This window comes from Pholis gunnellus, assembly GCF_910591455.1.
Source record: "Pholis gunnellus genome assembly, chromosome: 14".
Taxonomy (NCBI): domain Eukaryota; kingdom Metazoa; phylum Chordata; class Actinopteri; order Perciformes; family Pholidae; genus Pholis; species Pholis gunnellus.
The window spans coordinates 6,722,489-6,735,272 of record NC_136541.1 but is presented as its reverse complement, the minus strand read 5'-3'; the positions used below and the strand labels follow the sequence as shown (position 1 = coordinate 6,735,272).

The following is a 12,784-nucleotide window of genomic DNA, read 5'->3' as shown; positions in this document are numbered from 1 at the left end:
ACAGCTTGTCTACCGTTTCCCAAAAAGTCAAAGTATTTCTTTAAATAGCACTGCTCCACATGCGGATGGTGCGCATTGTGATGACATTGTGTTCGTGGAGACATGGCAGGAAACAAGGCAGAAAGAGAAAATGGAACGATGGAGCAAAGCCGGATTCAAAACCAGGAACGTGGTTTATGATCTTAAGCCGTCAGGTTGCAATTTCAAAATGAGCAACAGGAGTAATTAGAAACGGGGATTCTGACAAAAGTTAACCTAAAAACAGCATGCCGTCACGCTGTGCGTCACTGCATTGTTCACGTTCCAATAGAAATCAATCCAATCAAACTGATGTTGTTGCTCATGCTCGCTTGCGTAGCATTCAGTTAGCATATTGGACATAATCCGCAAAAATAGATATTGGAATACTTTGAACCAGCCCAGTTGCCAAATATGTTGGCGTTGTATGTTTCTCGGAACCACGGATGCTTTGAATGTTGACGCTTGTGCGTTCGTTCAGAGCAAGTGAGGTAATATAGGCAACCGTTATTGAAAAGTGGCGTGGTATAATAACGAGAATAAAAAGGCGAGAAAGTCCACCAAGGGTGACAAATATACTGTAAGAATGACCTGAAGCCGATAGTTAGACCTTTAGAACAAAAGGCACGAATACAAACACACGCGTGTCCTTCTCTCCTAACTTGCGGGGTTGGTTAACGTGACAATAAACCCCAACCTGTCCGACAAGGTGATGAACATGCGGTTTGGTTTAGGCCACCTACACAAGGCTTCATGAAAGAAATCGGAGCAAGCTGTGCAGGACTGTGGAGTGACTGTGGAGGAGCTGATCATAGTATTTACACAGAGCTGATCCAAACACTCAGTTGCAACAGTGACAGAACACGCTCCGCTAAAGCCCGCTACAGCACCCAGGAGACGGGAGGGTTTTTTTAGGCTGAAAGAAACATTTTTACAGGCTGTCCGAAGTTATTTCTTCCGATCATAAAGATACATAAACCCTCAGTCAGAGCTCAAGGAACAGCACAATGTAATCAGAGCCCAGGGAACATTTCTACACAAGCTCTTCATAAGTTGGAACATTTCAGTTTATCTCTGCCAGGAGGATCATGTGCATGTGTGCATGCATGCATCCGCGAATGAGTGTGCACCTCCGTGTCTGTCCAAGGCTAATCTCGCATTCTGCTGCAGCAAACCGCATCGCATTTTGGGAGCAAAGTTATGGCTGCATGCTCAAGGATCTCTCGTGTTTGCGGTGACTTTTTTGAAAACCTTGTATTTCCTGTTTTATACTGCCACTGACTGCCTGCTGACTCCTCACTCACTACTCTTAACCGGCCCCCTGGTGATGACACAGCTGAATGTGCTCACTTCTGGTGTTTTATACAGTGTGTGTGTGTGTGTATTTGCCTCTCAGGTAACAGCCAAAGGAACTACCAGTACCACAACATTATGCTGATACCGTTAGACTAAAGGACTAAGTAGCATCAGGTAGGTTAGCTTCATCACTTTCCCACTCGTTCTAAACTACATGAACACAACTCTGAACATCTCCATCTATGTAGGAAGAAAAGCAAATAATTGGCAGTTTAATATTGCTCGGCCGCCTAGAAATGATTTTTGGCAGTTATGCGACGGCTTGTGACGCTACGGTGACTTCCAGTGTACCGTTTTACAAGTGTTTCAACGCAACGTACCAAGAATTTAGGACACAAACTAAGCAAGGAATTAGCACATAGCTGCTGCAACCCTTTGAGAACATGTGAACCACAGAGTCAAGCCTGACAAACAACAACAGGGAAAAAAGGGCAGCACACCAGAGGAAAGTAACAGCAACACATAACCAACCAACCTGCACACAAACACAAAATAATAAAACAAAGACAAAACCACATGTAAGTGCACAGCCTACCGCCATAACCACCTCTGAACTGGTGAAACTTGGAAACACCAATTGACAAAAACGACGACCGCTCAAGATCCATTAACCTGCTTGTTCTGGAGCTTTCAACCGTATCGCACAGTCCTCATCAGCTGATTTGAGTTTATTGTGGATGATTCATGATCCAACGTGACTTCTGATGACTTGCAAATCCACCCAATGAGCTTTTCTTTCACAACAGACATTTTGACTTCGAAAATGCACAGGTGTTACGATTAACATCAACGAGGGCTCTGTTCTACGTACGTGTAGCAGACAGCGAGCCAGCGTGCACAATACCAGGAACCGAGAGCCAAATGGAATTCAGCCATCTTTAATTGTGGTATAAACACCTGCTTCTCCTGCTGTGACAAGTCAACACGCCTCCATTTAAAAAGGCAAAATCGATCCACAACTGAGCGGACACAATCTGTCCGTGATGACCGTGAGATACAGTCGAGAGCTCCAGAAGGAGCGAGGAACTGGTCCTGGAGTTGAGGTTGCTCTGTCGAGTGGGAAACCTTCTTCCAGATTGTATTCATGTCCATGAGAGGCACACCAGGTTACACATATAATATGTGTTAACTCATTCATTGGGTTGAATACATGATTATTGTATAACAGGGGTATATTGATGGTTACCCCGTTTATGGAAGAGTGTGGTTAATTGATATCAGCTATTTTGACCGTAATCTTGAGCTGTCACCATACATCTATAGGTAACTTTTAAACTATGAATAAGAGTACAGACGCTGAATTAAAACATTACAAAAAATCTCTGAGTCGCTGTCAAAAGTATAAAACATGGCTTTAACACGACTAGAAAATGTTTCGTACAATACAGCATAAAACAAGAAAGAAAGATGCAAACGCCAAAGGCCACTGTACACTGGACAACTTCGTTACATCACAGAGCGAGGTAGTTCCAGTCCACTTGCTCCTTTATCCTCCACAGCCCTAAAGAGATGCTGTGTCATAAATGAGAGAGATGTCGGGTTGGATTATGGTCTAGGTACAGAGCTTCTGTGTAAACGCCTGGTTAAGTTAAGCTTCATGATGGAGAAGCCCCCATCCTCCTCCTCCTCCTCTTCTTCTTCTCTCTCATTTCCCCAGTGTAACGCTGGCTGTGCACACTTTGCTCTCACTGTGCTGTGACCAGACCATGAGACGAGAGATGCTGTTGTCCATAGACTTTGCATCATCTCTTTGAAATAGAGTGTGTGTGTGTGTGTGGGGGGGGGGGGGACAGTGCCAGCAATTTCAGACAGCTGTTGTAAAAAAAATTGGGAATTTAAAAAGCTTTCTAAATTAAATTGCATGGCTGAATATTCCCCTGAGCAGTCTGTATGCTGAGATGGTTCATTTACAGTAGCAGAACAGTGCATGGAGGCTGGGTGAAGCCGAGTATGGCGGGTGTAAAGATGCTGCTAGTTCCGTGGAAATGTGCATGACAACAAAAGCGGGTTAGGGGGCAGTGCACGCGACCATCTTCCCATAATATCCAAAGCATAGAAATAAAAGCAGAAGGTTGCAGGGTTAAATGTATGGAGGTTGGATGGAAACAAAGGAAAAGCGTGCATGCGATGCTGGTTTAAACAATGCATCCCAGGAAGCAGACACAGCACCTACCTCTGAGGACTTTTATCTGTGCATCTTCTTCACTGGAGCACCACTGATTCCGTTCACATCAGCCGAGGAGGAGGAGGGACAAAAATAATCTAAAAAGCTGTCAAAGAGCATTTTGTTGCCAGAAATGTTTGTAAAAAAAGAAAGAAAAAAAAGCACTAAAAGCTCGAGGCTCAGCCCAGCTCGCCGTGGAAGCGATAACTATATTCTTCTCGTTTCCACAGACAGCCTATTATGTCTGCTCTCCATCAGGACGAAAGCCTCATGTTGTGTAGCATTACGCTAGCCGAACGGCTAACGTACCCCGTAACGATATTCTAGCGCAATCCGGTGAGTGGAGAGATGCTATCCTCATGTGTTTCCGTCATCCCGCTGTGTTTTGGTGAGGGTGATATGAAAGCGAAGAGAAAAGGATGCTCTCAGGCTGTGGTAGCGAGCAGGTCCCTTCGCTCCTGCTGTCTACGGAAGCCCGGGTGGGCCAGAAATGCAATTTCTTTCTTTTCTTTTTTTCTTCCTGCTCATCTGATCGAGAGGGAGCTGGTCATTTTATAACGAAACAGACAGGGAATTATTTTACTTTTAAATCGTGATAATGCTTTGTATTTTTAATTGTACTTGATAACAGATGTTAAAAAGTGTGGTATGGAAATATTTAAAAGAAAAATGTCTAAATAAAAACAGAAAACTGGCTTCCTTACATTTGCTGCCTTTGATAACCATCGTTTGAAGGTTTTCTCCAACAGTTTGTGGTTGCTCCCTTTTACTCAATTAGTCGACTAATTGATCATTATGGTTTTAATGAATTAACACTTTTACTTTATTTGTTTATAATAGTGTCCCAATGATATTCACAATTCAGGGACTTATTTAAAAGGTATCTAAATATTTATTTTAATTTTAAATATGGATGTTACATGCTTTTTTAATTGGTTGTATGGTATTGGTTAACTAAGACCTTTAGTCAATTTTTTTATTGAATTTGTTTATTAGATTGTTAGACAGTCAACTGCAACAGAACAATAATATGTTTGAGAACCATAATGATCAATATCAGATGAACTAATTCTAAACTGATGCTCTGCTGTTTTATTTAATTTCACACCATAAACAAGGTTAACAGCTACACAAGTCAACAAATTATTATTGTGTTGAATAATAACAGATGTGAGCCTAATCGTTTCCTGAGGTGAGTGTTCCGAGTGTACAACAGTTCAAATCGATGGGACAGATGTTGTGGTTCTCTGCTCCATCTAGTGGAAGCAAGAAATCCCTGCAGGAATCAGGACCATCAGTGGGCTGTAAACGTATCGATGACTGGACACTTCATACATTAAAGGACCGACAAAACCACACAAACAGACACGGATATAAATCAAAAACACAGACCAAAGATCCTGATTGGACAATTTTATTTTCTCAAGGACATTTATGAAGCCAGAAGGAAGATCTGTTTTTGTTATCATCGTACACAATGTCAAAAACAATGAGTTTATTTTCTGATCACCATCACATCAACATAATGCACACACGGTACCAACTACACTCACTGAAAGCCTGGGGTTTGGTACAGAGCCTGGTTTGCCAAAGGAATGCTGGAGTTACATCTCGGATTAAAGGCGAGCTTGCTGCTTTGACACCTTTGGGAGGAGGTCTACGTATATTAAAGAGTCCAGTTTCCTCTCCTTAAAGATTCAATGCACTCATTCAGAACTTAGATTACAATTGGTTTTTTTTTTTTACGGCTTTGTCGTGATATAGCAGAAGTCTAATTTTATCATTCAAATTGCACTCTACCCACAAATACAACTCGGCATTACACATACACACATACACACACACGCACGCACGTTAAGCTTCTTTAAGGAATGTTAGAAAATATTGGGAACGCAGATTTGTACAGCTAACATGTTAAGACGTACATTCAAAACAAGACAGTTAAATAAAAAATAAAAAAGGGAGGATTTGCAGAATTTCTGTGTAAAATAAGGAGATTTTAAAAAGCCTGCATCCATAAAGTTGTTTGATTATGTATCTGAGTCGGTTTTCTCCGTGCCAGACCACCTGAGGTTACATAAAATCAAAGTTAGAGGACCAGTCTACACAAAAGCACTATCCCTAACGACCTCTAGTGCTACAGGGAATATTACCCAATACTATGGAGTGTAAGGTAATACTAGCAACAGAGCTGCTCTCTAAAATAAATCCCCTTCCTGTCGAAGATAGTTTAAGGTTGAACAGTGACTTGAGAAAGAGGATCGCAACTTTGACTTAAACATCTGCAAACAAAACAAAACAAAAGTATTTTGGGTATCCAGAATCTTTTGGCTTCCCTCTAGTCAACACTGAACAATCCACTTTCATGCCCCCCCCCCCCCACCGTTGTAACAACTACTGAAGAGGAACCAGGTTAAAACAAACTAAATAAAGCAGACTCGCGGGGGTAAACAAGGAAGTTATGGCTGGCAGCTGTGTTCAGGAGGCTCACTGGTCTCAAATGTAGATATCTGAGCTCCACAACGCTTTGAGGAACTACGGGAACGAACGACAGGATGACGTATTTAGATCTGCTGCTGTGATCCGACTCTATCTGGCCTCCCACAGAGCACGTCCAACCCTCCAGTGACCTTACTAGTGATTCCAGATCAGTACTCCAATCCTAAACTTCCTCTCTCACTTCTACAGCGGGAGGCCGAGAGAATACTGTATTTGGGCCACTGCGTGGATTAAGCACCACGTGCTTATTATTAGCAGAGCAAAAAGAAAAAGATGACCGACAGACCAGGCTAATGAACACAATGGCAAACACCCTCATGCTTCACACGGAAAGAAAAAGAATCACTTGTCCAGCATACACACACACACAAACAGACACCCACACACACAGAGAAATATTTTCAAATTCTCCGGTGTCATTTTAAAACTCATCGTTTATCCAAGAGTGGTCAGGAGAAAGTAAGAACCCATCTGTACGTTTAGAGAGCGATTCAATCCATTTGATGACGCTGCGCGTTGTCTTCACAGCTCTTCAGACTACAGACTGGCTGGTCGATGGATCGATTCATGAACATTCTGCTCGTACTACTCATCAAACTGAACTGAAGGTTCAATCATTAATACTACGGAAACGCAAACGAAACACAGCCATCTTTCTTTTTTTTTTTTTTCTTCTCTTATACAACATTCATGTTTCTCTCAGCCGGGTGTGCACGTACCACTCTTGCATAAATGATGGGTAAAATGACAATACCAGGCAAATAGAGACATTTAAATAATTTACGATGTATTTACACAATAATCTGTCTTATTTTCCAGCAGTGTCTTTTTTTTTTTATCTTCTCAGCGTGTGAATGCATCTTCTAGTCACCCATCTTTACTTTCGATGTCTGAGGGAGGAAAAAAAAAAACAGTCATTACAATCTCATCACGACTACACAATATAGATCCATCTAAACTTTGTGTGGAAATAATTACTGTCTTTGCAACGATAATTCTCAGAAGTCTGAAACAAAGGCCTTTTGTTGCTGAGCATTGTAGCAGCTAAATGCCACAGACAGTTATCTCCTCTACAGAAGAAAGACGGCTGGTGAAGACGCGTCTCATTCACCTGCAGAATGGCTACAATGACACCGAACAGGCCGATAGCGCTGCCAAAGATTTCCACAATGAGGATCTTCACGAAGAGGCTGGCGTTCTGGGCGTCTGCCAGCGCGGCTCCGCTGCCCACGATGCCAACGCAGATGCCACAGAAGAGGTTGGAGAAGCCAACGGTCAGGCCGGCTCCGAACATGGAGTAACCTGGGAGGGCGGGAAACCAAGTGAGTCAGAGACCCCCCGCGTGAAACCCACGCAGGGACCGGCAACAGAAAATCGCATTTCCTGTGAGGTCTGGAAACCACAGCAGAGAGTCACAGCGGCTGATATTCAATCTGAGACGATTTTGAAGCATCTTAAAATATTCATTGCTTTGACATTACCTTCTTTTCATGCATAATATTTCATGAGTGAATGATATATATAAATAGATCTATCAAAGTCCATTAGAATTCTTTTAATAAGGTGAGCAATCCATATTTAATACTTATTTTGACTGAATGTTGCAACTATCTTAAAGGGACGGTTCACTCCAAAACCAAAAGTACATATTTTTCCTCTTACCTGCAGTGCTATTAATCAGATCGACATCGTTGTGGTGCGAGTTGTCTAATTTTGGAGATATAGTGCGTAGAGGTGTCTGCCATCTCTCCAATATAATGAGACTATATGTCATGTAGGAGCTATTTTCTATAAACCATAGTTATTTATATGAAACTACTCACAACAATGGTTCATCTTGAGTAACCAGGTCATGATTTTGGCTCTTTGAGCGCCACAATCCGTCTGCCATAGACCCATTTTCTATCCGTTTATCAGGGGGAGACACTTTCCAGCTAATCCTGGGGAACCCTGAGGCGTCCCCGGCCCAGACGAGGTATAAAGTCCCTCCAGCGTGTTCTGGGTCTACCCCAGAGGATGTGCCCGTAAATCCTCTAAAGGGAGGCGTCCTAATCAGATGCCTGAACCACCTCAGCTGACCCCTTTCAACAGGAAGGAGCAGCGGCTCTCCTCCCGAGCTCCCTCCGGGATGTCTGAGCTCCTCACCCGTTCTCTAAGGCTGAGCCCAGCCGCCACACAAAGGTGACACAGCATCACCCACAGGTGAGGGCTGGAACGTAGATGGACTGCTAAACTTAAGAGCTCTGCCTTCTGGCTCAGCTCCCTCCTCAGACTCCCTCCTCACTCCCAAACCCGGAGGGTGCAATCCAGCGTTTCTCTGCAGATAACCATGACCCTCAGACTTGGAAGTACTGACTCTCAACCCAGCTGCTTCCCACTCGAGTGCCTTATACTTCCATTATACTGGAGAAAGACATCTCTTCGGCTGATATCTCAAAAACCAAGCAACTTTCTTTTTTTTTTCACATTTTGGGGTGAACTGTCCTTTAACGTGTTATTTTTCAAGCATTTTTCATAGTTTTATTGTATTTTTCTTCTATCCTATGTTTCTTGATTTTGAATAGTTTCTGTTTTAAAGCATTTAACTTGCTGCCAGTTTAAAACATTTTTACATCTGGAAGCATAAATGTTTAAATTAAATGTATGTGTGTTAAAAAAAGTGAGAAATATTCACCTGGAATATTACAATTTGTGTCATATTGAGTGAATTCCTGGTGCCGCTTTAAGGTGTTGACATGTTTCTCTTGTCTTTATGAGGGTTTTCTTACCAGCTTGGTAGTTCCTTGCCCCGATGGTCTCGGGAGTTGTTCCACTGAAGTTCTAGAAGATGAAAGTTTATTTTTAGAGCCAAAAAAAACATCCCTGCTCCGTTGTTGATATCATTAAACTTGTTATCAAGCATTCTGTCACATATCTATAAATGCTTTAATTTTTCAGCAGTGCAAAATGGAGAACTGCACAGTGTTCTTGATTGTGGACAAGAAAAACGCTTAATGCTGACCTCGGCCATGTTGCTGATTACAATGGCCATGATGATCCCGTAGATCGCCACAGCTTCACAGAAGATGATGCTAAAGGGAGAAATAAAAAGAACAGAAACGTAGTCAGTGTGTTTTAAAAAGGTGGTCACTGCACAGCTGCAGTTCTTATTTGAGAGGTATTTACAGATGTTTTGATGTGGATTTCTGATATTTATTTGGATACGAAAAAGAAACAAAGGATAAAATATAACAAAATAGAGGAGAATTGGACAGAGCGTAGCTTTCTAGTTCTTGAATGAACCTACCTGACCAAATTCTTGGTTTTGATTCGTGGAGCTTTGACTCCACCACCAATAATGCTTGAGCCAGTGATGTAGATCCCCCTGGAAACCAGAAAGTACAATCAGCACAACATTTACAACATGACACAAAACTACCAGGTGATGAGACATCATTAAGAAGAAGCACCAAAAACAAAACTGACTTCTTGGTTTGCACACAAGCAAACACCTGTGATTTCACATATTTAGGGCGGCTTCTCTACATTTCATCAGAGTTATTATCAGCTGTTGTCTTTACGGTGCGTTCAAGAGCATCTTTTAACAGAAGACATAAGGTGACATGAGTCTATGCATCAGTCAGTTTGTCAGAGCCACTCTGAAGCCAATTGTTATAAATTATAAATAAAAATCATAAATGTGTTTTGTTGTAAGCGCCATATTAGTTTATGATTCACCAGTTAATTGCAGACACTAAAAACAATACTCCAGCATTTTCCTTTGTTGCTAATTCTAACATTTTCCAGTTCCACATTGCCACATGATGTACTTTCTGGAGTGAGTCAAGAAAGAGGAAATCATTGTATGAAACACTGCTGCATTCTAGGCCTTCACGTAGCACCACACCCGCCTCACACCTCCGACATACCACTGTAACCCGTGCTCCATGTCAGGTACTCACCAGGCTGCTCCCACCACAGACAGAGAGATGGCCAAGCCAATGCCCAGATTGGCCCACATGAAAGGAGAGGTCTCGGTGAGGAACCTGCAAGCAAAAACGCACAGCTGATGAACGACACTTTACAAGGAAAAGTGAACAAGAGGCAAAACATAAAACGCATTTATTTTAAGCAATACTGTTTCTCAGTATGTGTTGCCATGTGGTAAAAAGGTTTGGTTGTCTTTACCCGCCATCTTAAGCGCCATTTAAATCTGTTAGAATGTGTATGATCTACAATATCTTCACCCAACATGATGATTTACCCACAAACTAAAAGCACAACAATTTCATCGCCGGCAAACTTGATGCCGGACATTAGCCTATTCAATAGATTGAGATAAGTAAATTATTTTTATTATAACTTCATATAATATAAAGAACTGAACATGTGAAGACAGGTTAGTGTCACCCTCACAAAGAGAAGGGCAGGCCTTGTATCTGTCACAGCAATATAAAAAGCAATACTTTGCAACAGCACAGAGCCATAATAAACAGATTGAAACTGGTATTTGTTGCATTGCACTATAGTGATATTCTCAGCATGGTGCGATCTAGGGAAAGCCAATGTAGTTTTGTTACTGTAAATGTAAGCAGTCTCTTTTAAGATTGAATGTTCTGCAAGGGAATCTGTCAAATTCTAAAAGATTGCAGAATAAGAAAATATGGCTTGATTAGTCTTATTTGTGCCAGTGTTTGGGTCCACAATTAAACATCGTTTTATCCCAAAGTTACCTGAATTATACTAATTAACTAAGTAGCATTATTCCAAGATTGCTTACCATGCCACATCGAAGCGGAATCCCAGGTCAAATATGGTATAGCAGATACCTATGGAAACAAAAAGATATTAAATCAAACGTAAAAAAAGGTCAATCAGATGCATATTTACAAGTAAGCTTGGTGTATGTGTGAGTGACAGCCCTTTAGTACAGACACGTACAGTATGTTACTGCATTAATAATGAGCTGTGTGTGAAACAGTGTCACGTGTATGCGCTAAAGTCATGGAAAGAAGTTCTAACTTCGGTGCGATAGCTCACTCTCACGTGAAAACCGCTGCAGTTCCTGTTTGGGACCGTTTCCAATCCGCCAGCTGTGTAGCTTTAAAGCTACATGAACCAGCTAACGTTAGCTTAGCCATGTCAAATTACGTTAAATGCTGAAAGAGTATCAACCCAGGATCCCATAAATTTAAGTCTGGAACAAGTCAAAATAAACCCAAAACACACTCGTCCATCGGTTAAACCTCCGACATGTTTTGCTGTAAGAGGTTAGCTACGAGCTAACGTTATCTGACATTAGCTTAACGTTAAGTAGCAATAAATGCTAAAATAGCGACTTCTGACGTGGACGCAAGATGAGTTCTCTTGAAATGTGAAATATATTCAGCAACACATGTCAGCGTCTCCATGTTATTAATTACTAGCATGCATGAATAACATTATTTCTATTTTTTGTAACCTATCGATATTAGCTAGCAAACAAAATGGAAACAGCTGCAGACGCTCTCGTCCCAGGATATAGCCAGGTCCCAAATTCTAACTGTCAAACGCAAAAAACGCACTTTTCCATGAAGAAAGAACGACTGACTACACGGCCATTGTTACATACGTGTAGAAGATATAATAATTAATTCATTAATTCCAATATTCTGATTTTTTTAAAAAGGAAAACATATAATCTTACCGACGACTAGTATGGTGCTCCAGAAGGCCAAAGTGACCCCCGTGTACAAAATAGCGTGTCCGTTCATCATCCACTCTAGCAGCATCTATCGGGCCGTCTAACCTGCGGGATCAGCGAGATCTCCTCGGCTGCAATCTAACAATTTGTCGCCAGTAACGCTAAGAAAACCAAATATTGCTGTTTTTAAGAGACGCTATCGGTCGATGGAGAAGACGAGAGCATCGAAAGAAGAAGCTGGTGTCAGCTGATCCAGCTTGACTAGCATGTGACCGGAGACCGGAGGGCTGCGTCCGGTTATACTTGTTCTTTACCTCGGTGAAGCGATTTTGCAGTACTAGTTTATTTATTTTTATTGTGTTGATACAGACAATAACAAAAACTAGGGTTGTGATTCACAATGCACTATACACAAAGTAAAAAAGGTGTGCAGCCAAGTCCTTAGAGACGTGAGTATTACAACCTATGATTATAACCGAATACGTCCCAGTGAGAGCTCCCTGCAGTGCGTGTTACGGACGCTAGATGTCACTCTTGTAGTTGTAGTTAAATAACGACTACAGTCATTTTAAAAGAGATTCATTCGTTCGATAAATCCCTGTTAAACTTCCACATTTCCATAGGGAAGTAAGTAGTATCACCTCGGCTGATTGAATTTAATCCCCCTTTCTCACCCCAAAAATAATGTATTTATTAATTGATTCTTTATTTCTATTTTCAAGAGAAGTTGGTAGGACTTTGTACTGATTCAAAGGAATTTCTCAATAATATTTTTGGGAGAAATTAACATTGTGAAATAAGAATATGATATCTGACTTACTAGAAACAAAATTAAAAGCATTGTTTCTCCATTATCAAAGAGTAAACTTACTTCAGTGTGATAAGCACTGACGAACAAACATGGTCAAAGAGGTGTCATATAGAAATTATCCTGTGAAAAAGTACACTTGAGAAGTTAAAAACGGATTATTTATTAGGGAATGAAAAAACCAAGAGGAAAAGTTTAGACCTTGTCTTTAAGATACTTGATTACAAACTAATCCAGCGATTTCTGTTTGGAACTTCTCCATCGATGCCATCCAACA

The 12,784-nt window shown here is 41.3% G+C and overlaps 1 protein-coding gene across 1 annotated transcript; it reads right to left on the bottom strand.

Annotated features, from left to right (window-relative positions):
* Positions 1-4,938: 4,938 nt before the first annotated feature.
* atp6v0b (ATPase H+ transporting V0 subunit b) lies at positions 4,939-11,950 on the bottom strand. Its single transcript, XM_079172887.1, has 8 exons — positions 11,703-11,950; positions 10,797-10,845; positions 9,979-10,062; positions 9,324-9,401; positions 9,039-9,108; positions 8,806-8,857; positions 7,149-7,339; positions 4,939-6,927 (listed from the first exon to the last, which is right to left on the bottom strand). The coding sequence occupies exons 1-8, from the start codon at positions 11,785-11,787 to the stop codon at positions 6,901-6,903; spliced, it is 636 nt and encodes a 211-aa protein (XP_079029013.1). The 5' UTR covers positions 11,788-11,950; the 3' UTR covers positions 4,939-6,900.
* Positions 11,951-12,784: the final 834 nt, after the last annotated feature.